The 19329-nt window shown below is 30.8% G+C and overlaps 1 protein-coding gene across 2 annotated transcripts in view; it reads right to left on the bottom strand.

Moving 5' to 3' along the window:
- Positions 1–19329, bottom strand: part of svp (COUP transcription factor 2) — a 245678-nt gene that overhangs the window by 99567 nt on the left and 126782 nt on the right. For both annotated transcript variants that reach the window (XM_075382128.1, XM_075382129.1), the window contains 2 exons: positions 18157–18458; positions 15724–15982 (listed from right to left, as the gene is read on the bottom strand). In XM_075382128.1, coding sequence (XP_075238243.1) covers positions 15724–15982; positions 18157–18458 — 561 coding nt within the window. The remainder of the gene's footprint in view (positions 1–15723; positions 15983–18156; positions 18459–19329) is intronic.

Below are 19329 nucleotides of genomic sequence, written 5' to 3'. Positions count from 1 at the left end.
TGAATACTTACGTTTTGTTCTAAGTCGCAAATGACTTTTATCACTGATGCGACTATAAAAAAAGAAAAAAAAAACACCTATAGAAAAACGAATTCTTTAGCATCAACATCGAAATAGTTTTTATTTTGGTTTAGACGAGCCGCAAGTTTATTTTCAAAATTATGTTACGTTATAATCGATGTATGAAGAATAAAAGATAGGAATTAAAATTTATTGAAATATGAATTAAAAAAATAAAAATTCACGATCATAAATTGAAAGAAAAATTCATTTAATTGTAATTTATTAGTATTTTTTAAATTTTAACAATATTTTATTTTGTTTTTGAAGTCGACTTTTAGTTGTTTCACTGAACTTTATTTCACTTAATGGGGGTTTACTTAATGGGGTGCACGCGTATATTATATTTCTAAAGTTTTGTAATTATCTTGTAACATGAATAACAATTAACCTATAAAAAAAATTAAGTAAATTTTCTTTTTATTGTTTTAGAAAATGCTTATTTTTTATTAAATCAATCAAATGTTTTTATCACATTGCGTAAATAATACCTTTATGTGTTATAACGTCGATGCAGGGATCTTTCCCCGTCGTGTTAATCGAAGATAATTAAATAAGCTGTCTACGTAATTTATTCTTCAAGTTTCAAGCAAAAGTGATATTTTAATAATATGGTTGACTCACCGATTCGGTTTGCGATTCTGTTTACGTAATCATAATATTTAACTTCATATTTGTGTTTTTACACATATAATCAGTCGCAAATCCATAAATTGTCAGAACATAAGCTGCTATTAAAAACAATCTTGTTTCGTAAATACGCATTAAAACGTTTCTCACATGAATTCATCGTAGGCTTGAAATTCACGTTTATATGCTTTTATTAGGTGAAAGAAATAATTTTTTCTCTGTCTCGTGATCGTTACATATAAACGTGAATTTCTGGCACTACTCGTTAAGAATCGCAAAACAGACACGAAATAGGTAAACCAGACGCATTAAAAGAGACTATTCTGAAAGAGAAAGGAGAGTAAGAGGAAGAAAGGGAAAGAGGAAGTAAAGTAAGTTAAGCTGCCAAATGGAAACGGGAGGTGTGGTCGATTAAACTGTACGGTGAACATTCGCGAGTTACACGGGTCGGGGACGAAGAGCGGTAAGTGACAATGAGAAGAGGCAGGAAGAGAAGTTACGCAAATAGAGGAGATTATGTGAGATACCTTAGCTGTTTTCAGATCTTTACACTCACATCCCATCAATTTATCCCTCTCGTTCTACAGTTTACTCGCTCGCTCGTCTGATTCTCTGTCACGGCGAAAACTTGTCGGATCGCTGCCTAGTAGACTGATTTACAGACCAATTCATTTACAATAACAGATAACAAAAAAAGTTTTAAAAAACATTTATTTAAAAATAAACAAAGAACAAAAGAATTTTTTAAATTGTTCAATAAAATACGTGAACAAATACAAGGGGAAAATGTAGAGTAAATAAAGACATACTAAAAATACGTATAGTAAATTGTAAATCGCATTTATCTTTTATAAACGCGCTTTATATACGAAATAAAATTTGAGATACATAAATTCTCAAGTTCGTCACAATGGTATAAAAAAAGATATATATATATATCTAAAGCTTAATTATATTAAATTTAAGGCTAGCCAGATAGTAAACTGTTTTAGTTAGCAACAAAAATATCTCAACTGCCGTTTATTAACAGTTTTATTTTTGTTTTTTTTTATTGAAACTAAAGAGAACTGTTATCGTGTAATTATTTCAGCAGCAGCGCGTGAAAATGATCTAATGTTTATTTTATTTATTTTTTATTTTTTATTTACAATTACAGTACACCACCTTACCACAAATAGTGCTAGTTTTTAGAAAAATATTTACTAAACTGGGAACCTTGTTGTGTAGGAAAATGAACCGTAGTTTTTTTTTTAAATAAATACTTCACCTTTTTATTATCAACCCGTTTCATAATTTCAAAAGTTTGGATCACTGCCTAATCATTAGCTTTATAATTTTATTTAAACAAAATGACAAAAAAAAAATGAATAAAAAGAAACGATTGTAACCTTTTCTACGCTATTGCAAAATAATATCTAAAATCGAATTCTTTATCCATATCCAAACATATTCGCATTTATTAATAATTTTAAAATTTAATTTATTATTCTAAATTAATTAATTATGTAAAATATTACGATAATAAAAATTCCTTTCTTAAATGATATAAAATAAATCAACAACAGCGGATAAAATATAATTAACATTGACTTACTCTAATTCAAAAATAAATATGTTTAGCTAATCTGTGTTGTTACCTTGTTATTTATATGATATGTGAAGAGCTAAATAATACTGACTAAATACACAAAACATTTAATTATTAAACATTTTTAGAATTGATAAACAGTATTAAAAAAATGTGTAACAAAAAAGCGGTTATTCGAAAATTAAAGATTTAATTTTTTTATGTAAATTTTTATTTCACTATTTGTTTCTTAATTTTTAAAAATCCGTACAGATATTTTGGTACCCAGCACATCAGAGAGACATCGTATTTGAATGCTTTATTTATTCTTTAACAAAATTTGGAAGGAAATTAATTTATTTAACCATTTTTTTGTGTGAAAAGTTATGTGAGTGTATATGTATATGTACATGTACTGCATATATATTGTACGTATATATTTTTGTGTACATTTTATTTTTTTTTTTTACTTGAGGATAAATAACTTATAATTAAAGTTATAAAATTCAAATTATAAATTAAATTAATAAATTATTATTATTATTATTATGTATATACAATTATTGTATAATTCTACGTTAGAGACATTACGATGGAAATTAATTTCATCTTGCAAATGTATGTCTCTTCTTCCAGGAAGCCGAGTGTCAGTAACAAGTAATATATCAACGCTAAATTTTGCTTACAACCTCTTTAACTGGGCTTAAAAAGAAATATTTATCAAAAAAAAGCAAAAAATCTTTTGGGAGAATACTTTTATTAACCGCTACTAATAAGTAACTTTATCCTAAATGCGAAATATGAAATTATTAATCGACTAAGTCTATTTCAAAATGAAGGAACCGGCCGTGACATTAACGGCTGCTAACAAAACTCAAAAGAAATTAATTCTGTAAGGACGGCTAGGTTATGAAAAAGTCCTTCCGACCTTCCTCAAAATATTTACGTCTATTATTTTTTACGTTGAAGAGAAAATTTTGTGCTGTACAAATATAATAGCATTTATAAATAATTAAATTATCTTACGATTAATTAATTGAATTTTGTTACCCGTAAATCATATTATTGAAATTTCCTGTATTCTAGTAAACTTTGTTATAGTACAAATGTATTCTGGCATAGGCTGCACTTCGATGTGATAAAAACTTTAAAATCGCTCTTTTATATTTAAACCTCTGACCACATCGTCTCTGTTATTAAAGCTGTAAAACGCTAGGTACGGAAATCGAAAGTTTAAAACATTTACTGACAAATGGACTATAAGAAAAAACTTCAAACCGTACTGATACGTTGTTGAAAATTTAAATAAAAATAAAACGGGATAAGTCATTTACTCCATCAATGATCATCTGTTTCGAAGCATATAATAATCTAATCCATAAATAAAGTTGAGTACGTTACCCTTAAATGACCGATCGTGGATTTAAGGGTAATAACGTGTTGTTATAGGTGATGTAGTTCGAATGTTTTTAGTTCGGTTAGTAATTCGAAGGGCATTCTTAAGGTGTCATAAAACCGTGGTCAGTTATGAGCTAACACAACTCAAGCCATTGGGTCTCCATTGGTTTATGGCTATGATGATGATGACGATGATGCTCTTTCATTCTTTTTCTATGCGAGATACACACGCGCGCGCCCGCGCGCACGTGAGCACCTCATGGTATTTCTGTTTACAACTTTTTTCTTCTTTTTTTAGAATCAAAGGGCTAGTTATGGTTAGACGGCAGTTAACAGCTCAGCTCTGAGTATTATTTGATAAATTCAGTTGTCTTAATATTAAATCACTTAGCACCTTATTTCATGTAATACTTATTTTTTTTTTTTTAACTTCTAAGGTTGTAGAAGAAATTCGGCATGTTTGTGGTGTTAAATCGTGAACACAAACGTTGAATGAATGCTTGGCATTTTTGCTTATATATATATATTAACTGTTTACTTCTTCTTGCTAATTATAGACGAAGATCGTATCCATTCTTGGAAAACGCATCTCAATGAGACAAAAAAGTGAATTGATTTAAGAGAACAGCTTTATAATAATTAACATAGCCTATTGACTTTTTAAGCTACTTTTTCCGAAGAAGATGAAACATATACAAACGTTTTGATTTAGAAGAAGCTCTTTGATCGGCATGAAAAAAAATAATACCTTTTAAAAAACTACACGTACACTATACATATGAATATTGTAATACACCTATTATACATAATCATCTGTTATGTTACCGACAGGCACCTGAAGTTACAAAATAACTATAGTCACTTGATCGTCTTATCTGCCTAAAAAATCTTGAAATTAAGTACGGAAAGGAATTGTAGAAGAGTTGAGTCGTTCTTCTGTTTATTTATGAATAGCGGAAATGAAGATGAGTTAAGAAATTAAGAGACATCGATTGTTGATTAAAAGAGAAATTCTAGCAGCAAGTTGATCTCATTTAGTTAACAGCAAGTAAGCGACCGACTGATGTGCAGCGAGGTTGGTTTTCATTAATCAAATAAGAGAAACCGGCGTTTCCCTCTCGTCGATGGCTCGAGCGCGTACATAGGGTACGCTTCGAGTCCTCTTCTGTTTGTCAACTACAGTGCAAACACTGTTTCTGCTATTACTACATCAGTAAACGTTTTACGAAGATGATGCTCGATCGTATTAAAACAATCAAACAATTTTCTCACAACACTCGAACCGTATCCCAAGACGTAATTCCTTCACGGCAGCGATTCTCCCACTCCTAAGTTTTCATCGATCGATATCTTTCAGTCATCAACGCAACCGTTTTACAATCTCGGTATTGACAAGACATCATGATAATGACATTGAAACCGAGATAAATATAATTACACGTGCACGTCGATCACAACTATGTTGTGATTTTATATGAGTTGACTTTCCACCACTACGATAAGATTTCCAGTACGTATAGTGTAACAGTTAACGAAATTTAACTCAGAAATTTTCCAGAGGATTGTCTACTGAATTGGAATTAATGTAATTATAAGAATTTTATGGCCATAATTTTAAGAGAAAAATTATTTACGATCATATTGCTTGAATAGATATATATATAAGTATGCCAAATCAAATTTTATGTTTAGAAGTATCAGTTCTGTTACTGAAGAAGGAAAAATTGATTAGATGAATACAGATACATATTTGATTTAAGAATAAATGTAAATAAATATTTTAAATAATTATTACAGTCTGGGGATAAGGTAGGGGTAGCAATTTTAATTTTTAATTAATTGTTTTGTAAAAGATTTCGAGATCGACTAATCTTCATTCGACTAATGCAAAAATTTAATTTAACAGATATTTCAGCCGGTTATTTAGGTTTTTAATAATTGAATAATTTTTAAAATCCGAGTAGATTTAAAAAAATCTCTTTCGGTACGCCGGAAGGCGGAGGTAGAGTTCACAGGTGCTAAGTAGGGGATAAAAAGATTTCTACCTTAAAATTAAGAAAAACTTCAAATTTACTCAATACAACATTGGTTGCACGTGAAAAAAGTTTCACATATTTAGCATACTACAAGCGCCATCTTCTTACGATTCCAACAAAATTTTGGTCATCCTTTGCCGTACGGATTGGTCATATCAAAAATTGTTCAGACAAAAGTTTTAGGTAATGTTTAGAGGACTAACGACCACTTTAAACCGATTCGATACTGCGTCTATTAAGGAAGTTATGATTCTTTATGTCTTCAAAACCCCATTTTTTCTACCCCCTGGGCCAGTGGTTGGTGACATCAAAAAACTTTACTAAGATAAGTTTTAGGTCCTTATCCAAAGAATAGTAGGAATTTTAAACGAATTCAATATTTTACTTAATAACAAAGTTACAGCGATATTTAGTTTTTTCGTAAAACCCCATCCCCCATTTCCATCCCCATGGTCCGATTTTGCCCATTAATGAATTCGACTGAGATTTTGGGTCGTTATCATTTTATGTATCAATTTGAAAGTGATTGGCGCAAAATTACTGCAGTTATCTGCCCATAAGAAAGTGAAATATATATATAACTTTTGAGCAGACGGTGGTTTTGGATTCTGGGGGATGTGAAATGCGAAGATCTGTCAAAATTTTCCGGAAGTCGAATCATGGTATCCATTACAATAGATAGCTTTCTTATCAAATTTACCTAAAACTGCCAACCTATTTATAAAGATTAAATGGCTCTTAAAAGGGTAATCAAAAATAAAAATTTACATCGATAATCTAGAAAAAGATTATTATTTAGACGCCACGAACGACTAGTTTCCTATAAATGAGTTTTTTCCAATCTAAATTTTCAGTAAACTATAAGCACAGACAGTATGCACTTTTACCGACAGTAAACAGTATTCATATTATGTAAAATATAGAATTAAATTAGAGTGCTAACTGAATTATAAACGAGTTAATGTCATAAGAAGTATTTAATCTACTTATAATATTTTATGACGACAAAGTTTAACCTTAATACAGAGAATAAAGTTTGTGGTAGCAATATCGTACTGGAAGGGTGGAAGGTGGTATGATTGTTCTTATTTAACATTCTCATAAAACATTTGTATAAAGCTTAAGATATTAATTAAAAAGGTTTTATCCTGTTAAAAATTGTGTTGACTAAACGTATTAAGCTTTGGGGTACGAAATTCTTAAAAAATAATTGAGAAGACTGAAAGAGTACCAAGTTAAGACAGAATAAAATTAATTTATTATTTAAAAAAACTATTGTAACTTTCAGTTGATTATTATTAAAAGGTAAAAATCACTAAACGTATAATAACTCATATAAACAAATAATTGATTGATAAAAACCTTTCCTGTTTTTTCTTAAAAATATATTTCACTGAAAATTAACATCCTTAACAAAAAGACACAACGAAACAAAACATTTACATTTAATTTATATATATATATATATATATACAAATACATATATCGTATGGTTTTACAAGTTCACGAAACTATCCACAATCAGATGGAAATGTCCAAATTTGACGCCAGTCCAGAGCACTCGGAGTCACTTGATGTAGAGTCCCCAGATCACCATCAAACGCTTGAAGTGGGCACACCGTAACAATATGTTCTATTGTCTGCTCGTCCGCTCCTCAGTCGCAGTCAGCAGATGGGCGGAAACCTCACCTCTTCAAGGTGTAAACACACCACCCTTGACCCATTATAATACGGTTCAGCCTCGATTACGTTTGGCGCGGTAGTTGGAATCCCTCAACCTTTGTTGGATTTTGAACCAGATGAGCATTGTTGGGTGGACGTTCAATCCAGTGTTGTCGCCACTAGGAGGCCGCGTCAATAGAATTGATACTTTTTAAATCAGCCCAGGGTGGTTTGCGTGACCTCAACCGAGTTGGTAGATCTTGTAGGGCATCGTACAAGGGAGAGTTCTCATGAGAAGTGATCCTCTTGAGCAAGTCTACCTTAGCCGCTTTCCTTGTCAGATCTTGCGGAATAATATTAGCCAGGACAGGCAACTATTGAATGGGAGTAGATCTAACAGTACCGGTGATAATACTCATGGCTTCATTGAGCTGTATATCAATCTTTGTTGCACGGGCGCTTTTTTCCCACACAGGGGAGCAATATTCACCAGCCCGAATACAAGAGCGAGTGCAGCAAAGCGTAGAGTATTGGCAGAATACTGTGCAAAGTATTGCACAGTATCGGTAAGTATAATTAATGCTGTACTAAACGTTTGGGGCTACATCGTTTGTAGTAAAACGTGATTTTGCTCGTTTTTTGCGTAGTAAAAAGATATCCTCACGAAAATCACGGAAAATAATATACTGGAAAAGTTTTTTGAAAAACTTCATGAAATCCCCGATCCCAGCTCATGTTAAATATTTGATTCTATATATTTTTCAAACGCTCTGCTGCTTCAACCTATCGATTTGAATTCTATTTTGAAATTCCTTTTATCCTTTTTTGCCGAATCAGGCGTTGTCAGAGTCGAAACAATTTTTAAACGTCATAGAAACTTTAGGGGCAATAAAAGATGATAACTTTTTTAACTTTGTACTGATTAATTCCTCAACCTATTACTATTATATTATTCGTTCTTGATTGAGGCGTTACCATGTAGGAGATAGTGTTAAAGTTAAACAGATATAGAGGGGAAATTAAAAAATAACAACTAATTTTTTTTCAAACAGTTATATTACTGTTTAATTTGATAATAAAAAATATGTTCTTTTAGGATGAACTATTAAAAAAAAATCAATCAAACATATGTTCAATTAGCTTGTCTCTTTAACACAGGATTTAACTTTTGTTAATCTTCAAAAAACTTAAATATTGCTGAAATCATTCTACAACTTTTATTTATTGATCTTCATTAAAATAAAAAATTAAATTTCTTAAGGTAATAATCATTTTCATCTTTATAACTAAGAGTATTAACTATTAAGCTTTATAAAACTACGTAGAAAGTGCAACGACATTGCTGCCAGTTGTTTTTTAGATGTTACTTTTTTTTTTTAATAAGATATTAAACGCTGGGCTCACGCAAATTATTGTTAGAATAGTGTCCGGCATAAAACGATTTACTTCTCATTGATTTCTCATACGTTTCATCCGAGTTACCTAAGTAACTTACGAAGTTTGATAATAAATGCGTGTTTTAGTCATAAGTAGGAAGTAAAAGCGGTTAGAGCCACGATAATATGATTACATTGTACCGTACAAACGAACGACAGTTGATTACGAGTTGTACCCTTTTCTTCGCTTTCCCCCTTAGATCCTCCGTTCTCCCTTCCCTTCCACTACTTCGGTCTCATCCTCGCTCCTTCCCTCTTCCTCTCAAAAACACCCGCACCCATACGAATACACGTTCTCACCCTCTTGACCACGTACAGTGAATCGGATCGGTTTCTGATGTCCTTTTCTCGACGTCGTCGTCGGTGGTGTCCCTTCCGGCAGTATCAGCGTACAAGCGCTTCCTGAAGACGTCGTAGTAACGTTATCTGTCGTCAGAAATCGCTAAACTAATGTCCTCAGTTCCTTTAATGTCCTTTAATACGACAACCTTAACTAGAAATGTAATTCAACAATAAGCAAAAGCGAGTCGGCTTTCAACCGTACGTTCTTACTCGTTCTGATATTCTTACAGCTCTGACAGTCGTTCGTTTTATGAAGGGTTATTTCCGAAGGACGTAAATGGAACAAAGAATTTTTTAAGAAGTTTCTTTCGACTGGAAAAATAACTTTTCTCTGAAAGCAGTTAAATCAAGTGTATTATATATTCGGATAATTTACCATTATCTTAAGTACGTTGATTTCATTAAAATTGTACGAAATTTTAAGTCTTCCAGCAAGTTTTTGTCGCTCTCTTCACTCGCTTCGCTCTACACATTAAGCTAAAAATTCTTGCCGTGTATCATATAAGAAATGAACAACCGAAGTCGCTCTGAACTCTGGGTTCATAACTGATGTAAAATATACTGTCTAATCGGACATGGGGGGATTATTTTTTGCGAGCATATAAAGCATTGTAGTTTAATTACAAGTGCGAGCATGTTTAACGTAATCTAAATAAACATCACGGTATAAAGAAAATTAATGATAATCATACTTTTATAAAGCGGATTTCTTTTCTATAAATGGGCTAAATTTGTTGTTTTATCTATACCTGTCTTTCTTTGACTGTGACGCACGTGAAGGATAACAGAAACCGATCATATCTGCCTCCCTGAAAGAAATGGTGTTCCTGATATGGCTTATTTCTGTATTAAACGTGATTTTAGTTTAAAGTTGAAAATCATCATGCATGAGATTTACCTCTGAAATGTATTTCTCTGAAACTTCTGAAATATATTCAGAGGTTTCGGCATGCTGATAAGACGCGGTACAATGGACTCCGAGAATAAGGCTACAGGAAACAGCTTCATTCTTCAATTCTTTACTGTTCTTTGCATAGAACTTTTAGGCTCGACAATAACTAACCATTTTCAGAAGTGTCTTGTGTTTCAAATTAGAACGCCTAGTCTGTTTTGATACGGCACTTACGATACAGATGCTTAAAAAATGAAGCGATTTTCCTTTAAAGCAAAGCTTGAAGGTTTGAAAAGACCCGTTTCTGCATTAAGTATACTATAATGAGCGTATAAGTTTATTATTACGCACGTATTTTATTAATATTTAGTTTTTTTTTTTTAAATTACGCTATAAAAAGCTAAAACGTTTTAAAATAGTAACGGTTTATGGAAATTTTTTTACATAAGAATAAAATTAATTACGCAAAAAATAAAATAAAGTAAGGACAAACATAATGTAAAAAAAACTAAATAAATAAATACAGAAGAAAACTTTATAACAGAAAAGTTCTGTTATGAAACATAGGATAAAATTTAATGAATATATTCTTGTGATTATATTCGCTAAAATTGTTTTAACAAACAGCAAGTTTAATTGTTATAGCTCTACGCGGATTCGATGCGAAAAAACTTTTAATGATAAAGTGCAAACTGTTTTTAAAGCCATCGAAATGACTGTACAAACTTTTGATATTAAAAACTACCTATTGTAAAAAAACATGTGGTTTTTTAAACAAATCACTGGTTAAAATAACGTTTTTGTCTTCCAGAAAATCTAAAACTTGATTATCATGAAATAGATAAATCGTTCGACCAAGTTTAATTCATTTTTGTTTTCGTATGCAGTTTAAAATGAGACATATTTTGAACTAAATTAACATTGGACAAGGGAAATGTAGATCTACTGAAGAAAAGCAAAATACTCCAAGGATAAAATCTATAACAATAAAATTATGCATTTTTAGGAAAGCTACAACTTTAACCGCTGTGTTAATTATATATTCTGAAATGATACTAGGTAATTTTCTTTTATCTGCGGTTGTCAAGGATGACTATCGAACAGTATTTACTCGGAAAAAAAGAATTTTACGTTTATAAAAAATGTTAAATACAATGTGTACGTCTGTTAAATGTGAATAATGGAATGTGCATATCTGCATTATCTCATTTTAAAAATTAGTTTAGTGTAGTGGTTTACGAAAAATATCGAATAGAAATTTTTATTTCTGTTTATTAAAGAGGTCAATTTATTCTATTCGTTTTCATAAATTAGAAAAAACTATTTACAATCAGAAAATGTTAACCTCAACCAGAAAATTAATTATTATGGGAATAATATTTATATCGTATTTTTATATTCGGTTTGTTTTTTATTACCGTTTTGAACGACCGTGCAAGCTAATAAACTTACATTCATAAACATACATCGAAGACGTTGCTAGTTAAAGACTTCTGAAGGAACATTTTGATTAACAATAATTAAGACAAAATGTGGATTAATAATACATAATTAGTAGCTTTATTATTAATAAAATGCTTAATCTTAATTTAAAAGGATAAAAAAAAATGTACATTTTTTCTCCTTGTAATCAAAGTTTATGTAATAACTGTAAGTCGTAGCATCATGGTCTGTTATGATACTTTTGTCGAAATGTAGAATGAAGAATCTATTCTTGCGCTTAATTTCACCGATTGACTTCGTGTACGCTAAAATAAATAAATTATCGATTTAAATTACAATATTAAAACCGTATAACTGGCTGTAATCGAATTTTTCTGCACATCTCGAAAGAAACTATTTAATTCTTCGGATACTAACGAATATACGTAGTTAAATGGACAGAGTAAATGAATGACATTAATACTTAAATATAAAGGAAATAATTTATTGTATGCGTTTAAGTGAAGATCTCCTGGCAAAGTGGTAGCGTCTCATCCTTTCATCCGGAGGTCCCGGTTTCGAATCCCGTTCATGGCATTTTTCATACGCTACAAAATTCCATTTCCATATTCCACGCACACGCTTGGAGTTTATGTGGTGATATCACCAAGCAAAAAAACGTTTCTTTATTAACACGATAGAATAAGAATAATTATCAGTTTATATCTTAATATGTAATGCCAAATTATTAAAGGAAAGGAGTCGATGCGAACGCCTAGGCTTAATTCAACAACAATAAACAAATCTGAGTAACGAACGTACCGGGTTCAATGCGTAATGTGAAGGTTTATTTAATTTTTTCAAATAGTATTTAAATCGCATTATGCTAATTATGTAGTGAGGATGATATTTTTTGGTGAATTGTGGGAAAATAAGAATAAGTATTCGACATCAGACAGTTAATTTTTTCTTCTTTAATAAATATTACGACCGTAAGCTTTCGCACACATATTAGGGAAAAGACAGGAACTCATTTTACAAAATTTGCAGATCGTGACCGCTTGTCTGCAACAAAACTACATATTCTACGTGGATAGTTTAGAGAATGCCGCAAAAGAAAGACGACAGAAGAAAGAAAGAAAAAGAAATGTACAGGAACGAAAGAATTACACTCACACGCGCACATGTGAGCAAATAAATACATATAAAATGCGAAAGAGAAAGAAAGAAAACGTGTGAGTGCAGTATTTTATAAAGTTATTCATGTGTAGATTGTAGATATGATAAGATAGAGGCAGACCTAACATCGTCGTCAGAGCAGAATAACCCGTATGCAGCTAAACGGCGCTGTATACTAAAGTCCTGGAGACATTCTGAACGTTTTTTTACCGGCAGGAGCGACCCGGGTTTGTCGTTAGACTTAAACATTGAACGACCTCCATTGTGTGCAAATATAGAATTTGCTGTGTTGTTTCCTCGCGGTCGGTCGTAGCCTAAGTTTTTTTTTTATAGCCGAGACCCATAATGCACGCAAGAATCGGTCAACAAATAAAGGCAAAACCTGAAATACAAAACGTATGCAAAAATATAGTAGTCTTCCAGAGCACTATTCGATACACTTATTAAAATACTTTAATCTAGTGCATCTGACCGATATCAGCGACAAATTATTGTAGGCACAATAAAAAAAAACATTTCATATATGAGATGTGCTTGTGTAAGAAACACGATCCGCTTTGCCGTTACCTAAATCGAATCGGGAAATAAAGTTCGTTTAGACCCGTATATAAACGTAAAAGTGAAAAATTTAACAGATCGAAAACAATTATTATGTGAACAGACTCTATCAGTGTCAAATAATCAAAGTAGCCGCACGTGTAATAAGATACTGACGATAAAGAGAAAGATAGAGAACGCGAGCGAATGCATAGCTATTTATACGAATCATAATACCGGTCAGTGAAGCGAGTTGTGCGCTGTAGCCCTTTATAACATGTTACTATGGTTATTTGCTTCGGACCGAGCGAGTCATGCTAGCGATATTAGCATCGTCATGCTCTTCGCTCTCTTCCTTGAACCAAGAAATGTAAAAGCAGTTCTGCCAACTTCACGCAGAAAAGAGTCTTATCCTCGATTTCCATCCGTACTTCTGGTCTGCTGCAATATTTCACACTCGACTTGAAAATCATCCCACCGGATCATAACTTGACTGTACAGTCGATCGACCGACCCTTTTTTTTTGCAGTCGTAACACCCTTCAGAACCCCTCGTCAGAAACGCAATCTGTCCGCTAAGATTGAAGGAATTCATTCAATCTTTCTCTTTGATTACTTCTTAAAGAAATCATTTTTACTACGAACCGTTATGTATATACATTTTTAAATAATACCTTAAAGATAACCGCGGTCATATTCTCTTTCTTTTTATTTAAATTTATCTAATTAATAAAATAATTTATCCGATTGTACATAATAGTATAAATATTTTACTAATTTTTAAACGTTTATTGTAATTTTCCCTATAATTACATTGCTTTAATTCCTCGTATACGTAGATTCTGTGTTTGTTCTTTGGTTAAATTAACCGAACAAAAAAAACTATTTCATGTCATTTTTTCATCTTAATGTTTACTTAAAAGAGCATCCAAAGAAAATATCATAATTACTCAATTTTATTTTCATTACATGATATTTGCCGGTATGCGAGCCCACTAGCACCTGTACGTAAACTTAAGCATCAGCTTAGACGAGAAGATGTTAATATAGTGACTCGCCTTCCTATAGTCTACGAGTGAAACAAAATTTTTAATTACTTCCACGGGGTCATTTTGTAAAATTTTAAACCTGGCCTTCATCCCCCTTTGTTGAGGGAACGTTCTTTCGTGATTTCGTTATTTGCTAGAATGAATCTTACTGAAAGACTTCGTAAAACTGGAATCAGAGAACATAATTTTATAAAAAGTTTCGAATACAATATTTTCAAGAATTTAAAATGAGAGTTCTCTTTCGGGTAGTCTAATATTAAATCTAGTATCTAAAGATGGAATTTGGACAACTTAACTTTTAAATAATAATGTTAAATTGAAAATGTAAGAAACCATGTCTATTTATTTCAGTACACTTCAAAATAAGGCGTGGACATAATATTTTTAGTTACAATGTTTAAACAGTAAATCAGCGTATAAATTTACCGAAAATTCACGAGTATACTTCTGATTATAATGTTATTTTTTTGTAACGTCGAAACAAAAGTCTAATTTAAAATAATTATTCACGATAAGTTGTTTTTAAACAATTTTTTTTTATAAGTTAATAAAATTTTAATCGAGATAAGAATTTTGGTGCTTAATTACAAGGGAATGCAATAAAAACGAATCCATGAATTTTTATCCTCGGGAGATTAATCATATATTTCGAAAATTTTCAAGCAACTAGAAGGGGAATTATCGTTGCAGATGTGTCGTTTATTTGAATGCTGTTGACTTCAAATAAACGTTCTAAAAGGGAAATTAAAATCGAAAATACAGAAAAAATTATCTTAAAATATAGAAAAACGTGTACTGCTGAATCATTTCTTTTCTTATCCGATAAAGTTGTACAGTACACCGTACAAAATACCGTTGCTCAAATCTTGATGATAATACCAATGTAAAGAGTGTTCATTAATATTTAAAAAAATTTGTGTAAGTAAAAGAACAGCTAATAAATAACGTAGAAATAAAATACGTTATTTACGATAAAAAAATAATGTACTTTTTCTCTCTGAAAAAGAAAACACAACACAAAATTTACATTACACTACTTCACAATAATGCGTAGCAACATTTCATTCCTTTTTCATTAAATGATATCGTTATCAATACATGTATTGTTATTAAACAAAAATACAGCGAAATGCATTTCTTATAAGTGAAACTATACAGCGATAAAACCTTTCTCCATCAACGTGACAATATGAATTCTATTTCTTTTCTCAATTAACCCCTTTCTACGTAGCTATAAAACTTGATTCAGAATTTAACCAAAACTATGTTTTATATATATATATATATTCCTTAAAGCAGTATAATAAGTTATACTACCTTAAGGAAAATATAATCTTTATCATTGATTCATAAGTATTTTCTTTCTTTAATAAACTAAAACGTAAGCCGGTTGAAAAAATTATTTATCGTATTATAAATTTAAACATTTTAAATCCAATAACTGAGCATTTTACAAATATTATTATTATTTTAATTATTTTTATAATTAAAAGAAATAAAATTGAATCTCTTACCTGTAGTGAAGAGGACAATAGCTTTTAGACAAGAATATTCAGCAGAATCCACATGAAGCGCCTTTAATTTTTCCACTTGTTCTTGAAATATCCTAATGTGGTCCATAAAGGCAACAACACGATCGGCAGCCATAGGTGAGGCGTGTAGACCGGCTGCAGCTAATAATGGTGCGACATGCAACGGCATCGAACACTGTGACGCGTTCAGCACGAACAATTCACTCCATACTAGCCTGAGTAAAGCTACCTGATCCGTTACCTACAGAAGAAAAAATGATAACGAATGAGTTAAACCGAAATACTTTTAACTTAAATAACAAACGATTAGACCAAAATAAAAATATACGAGTCCAAAACTCATATTTTACGGTTAACAACTTAATTTTCTTAATTTTAGGAATTATAAAATTCTGTACCAGCTCGCATTTAAAACCCTTTACTGGAAATAATGTTGAATTGACCTTATTTCTTATTTTCATATTATTGAACGGTAAATCTCATGTTTATCTTTGGTCAGCTGTAAACACATAATGCGATGGAAATCTTAGTCGTAACTTATCGTAAAGTAATAAAATAAACATTTTAAAACTTAATTCGACTGTTTTATTCATTAAATAAACAAAATAATTATGACTTTTTGGGTTTCAGTTAACGAATGATTTTTTTCTTCAAAGCGATTAACACTTATTTCCGCTTTGAAGGAAACTAAATAAATGGCTCGATTCTTTTGTATGAAAATTTTCTCAATCATTTACCATTTTTCAATCGTATACGTAAGTGCGAAAAACAAACTTTTACTAAGGATAAAGCGAAGTAGTATTTGTATTTTATTGACATTGAATCTAGGGTGAAGAATGAAATATTCTTTGTGGAATTTACTCGTTTTTATGACTTCTAATACTATTGTAACTAATTTCTTTAAAACACTGAATAAATTATTCAAAAATTCTGAATACCCTTATAATATTCATAATTTAAAGATTGATTCTTCCTTCTCTAATGTTATTCTAAGAGTACTACTTTGCGGTTTGAACAAACCTTATGTCGTAGAAATGAGCTAAGAAATGAAGTAATTAAAATTTTAATTAACTCGGTTACAAGTGCAAAGTAATATTAACAAAATATTCCTTCTAAATTGACAAAAAATTCATGAGCACAGTAAATTTTTTACATATTATATCTAGAGTACAATAACCCTAAGTTAATATTTTTTATGAAATAATAATTTAATATTTGCTTTATAGATTGGCTTTATTTTCCCTAATTTTTTTTTTTTAACAGCGTGGGAGAGTTCAACGTCTGACATTAATTGAATCGAATGAAAATGAATAATTAATTAAATGCGAGGAGGTTAATTTATTTAGGTAAGAAATGGTTTATAAATTGTTAAAAAAGTAATATTTCTATTTTTTATAAAAATTAAATAGAATTTTTTATTAAAGATTAAAAAATACGTTCTTTATAATATTTTAATCGAACAGTATGTAATACGTAGCGATGGTGCGGTGGCTGCACAGTAGTGCGAAGCCGTACACTATTAATGTACATTTAAAAAACACTGTCTTTAATAGTTTAATAGTCCGTTGAACAAAGAAATAGTAACAATGTAATACAGATATTTAATACAGTAATACAGATTACTTAAATGCAGTAGTAATACAGATATTTAAATTATTTTTATTTGTGAGATACGGGGTGCATAAGTCAGAAATAAATCCAATATGAAGAAACATTGTATTTTATATCTGTATGCAAGCACGAATAAAAACAGTGCAGAATTTTGTAAATGTATTCTTTAATAAATAAGTAAAATTTGTTAAAGGATATGTAAATTATGCATTTTTTTACAGGCAGATATTTTTGAACGACTGGATTGTTTACGATAATCGCTTGCTCTTTCTAAGAAATGGATTTAATACGTCATAATGTGTATATTCTATTCAGGAAGGTGATTTTAATGGCTCTTTTGAAGTGTAATTTTTTTTGTCTTTTGTTTTTTTATAAAAATTATTATCCATATTTGCTAATCGTTTAATTAAATTATTTTTACACCTTGAGGATGCCCGGAGTGATGTTATAGATTCAGTAGTTAATACTCGGTCGTTTGTACACGTTCTAAATAATACTCTTATCGACGAAAGTAATGTTTTCAAAAGTCGTATAATTTAATAGATTTAGTATAGGATAGTTATGATAATAACCGCTTAATCTCAGTTAGTCGTTGCTTATCATAAATTGTTAATTTCCCAACTACAACGCGGTTTAACCTTTTACATCACTCATTTTCCCGGGCTGCACCCAAATATTTAAAGGCTTGCATTAAAACGTAGTACGATTTTTCAACATTAAATGATGTAATTCGAAAACACGTACTTATGTACTTTATTTAATAAAGTACGTGATTAAATACATTAGAGTTTGATAAAAACTTACCTGCAGGTCAGGAAAGAAGGGAATGTTTCTTGCCCATTCGACAGCAGAAAACAATAACCTAGCGGCCAATTCACAAATGTTATCTATTCCCATAATGTTGTTCGGTTGCATACATTGTCCGTACCTGCTGGTAGGGTAAGGTTCTGCTCTTAGTAATAATGATATATAAGAAGAAAGGTACGAATGTCCGTTGAGACCGACAGCGGCCGCTGCTGCAGCGGAGGCGGCGTCTCCGTTGGTCAACCCGAACTGACCGGGCAATCCGGGAGGCTGAGATGGAGGCACTCTACCTCGTTGCACAGCTGAAATAAAACAGAAAAACACGGTAATTAATATGATTATAATTTAAAAAAATTAAATCAGACAAATAAAACTACACAATAGAAATAAAACCGTTTATATCCTTAAAGCATTTTTCTGGTACTACGTTTCAAAAGTCAATCATGTTTTCTATACATTTTTGTAGATTATTTAAAGGTAGCAACACCGACTGGTCAAACAAAAAATCCAATCGTTTTTAAAAAGATTAAGTAAGCGATACAAAAATCTGTGTTGACGACTTAGGCAATGGTTAAATAGTAAAAGCAATAAAGTCAGATTAAATGAACATTAAGAAAAATAATAGATATAAATTATGCTAAAATTTGAACATTATATTAGATTTAAATTTTCTGAACCTTTTGAAGCGATAAATTAATATTAAAGTACCGAAAATATTCGTATAAATTTTAATTTAAGCACCAAAATTCTTGAGTTTGAAAAATCTCACGCAACTTCGTTGAGATAAATAAAAATTAAATATATTTAGTAAAGGCTTTATTTTGAAATAAATACTGATAAAAAATATTTTCCGGATTTTTATTTGTAAATTTAAGATTATCATACATTAAAATAAGTCATGCATTACATTTTTAGAAACATAATCTAGTTTACCCAAAAGATAAAAAAAAAAATTAAATATATACTTTCATTTACACACTCTCTTAAATGTTAGAATATATATACAATTTTATTATGCGTCGACATTAATGTCGACGCAAAAAAGAAAAACACATAACCAAATTTATATAAGCAGTAGAAAATTGTCTTTTCTGGGAGTGACCCTAGGACTTTATATCCCCACATGACTTCCCCTTCCATTGGACGTCAAAGATCAAGGTCATTGGTGACGCC

This window comes from Lycorma delicatula, chromosome 1 (assembly GCF_047948215.1).
Source record: "Lycorma delicatula isolate Av1 chromosome 1, ASM4794821v1, whole genome shotgun sequence".
NCBI lineage: Eukaryota > Metazoa > Arthropoda > Insecta > Hemiptera > Fulgoridae > Lycorma > Lycorma delicatula.
This window is presented reverse-complemented; position numbering and strand designations above follow the sequence as displayed.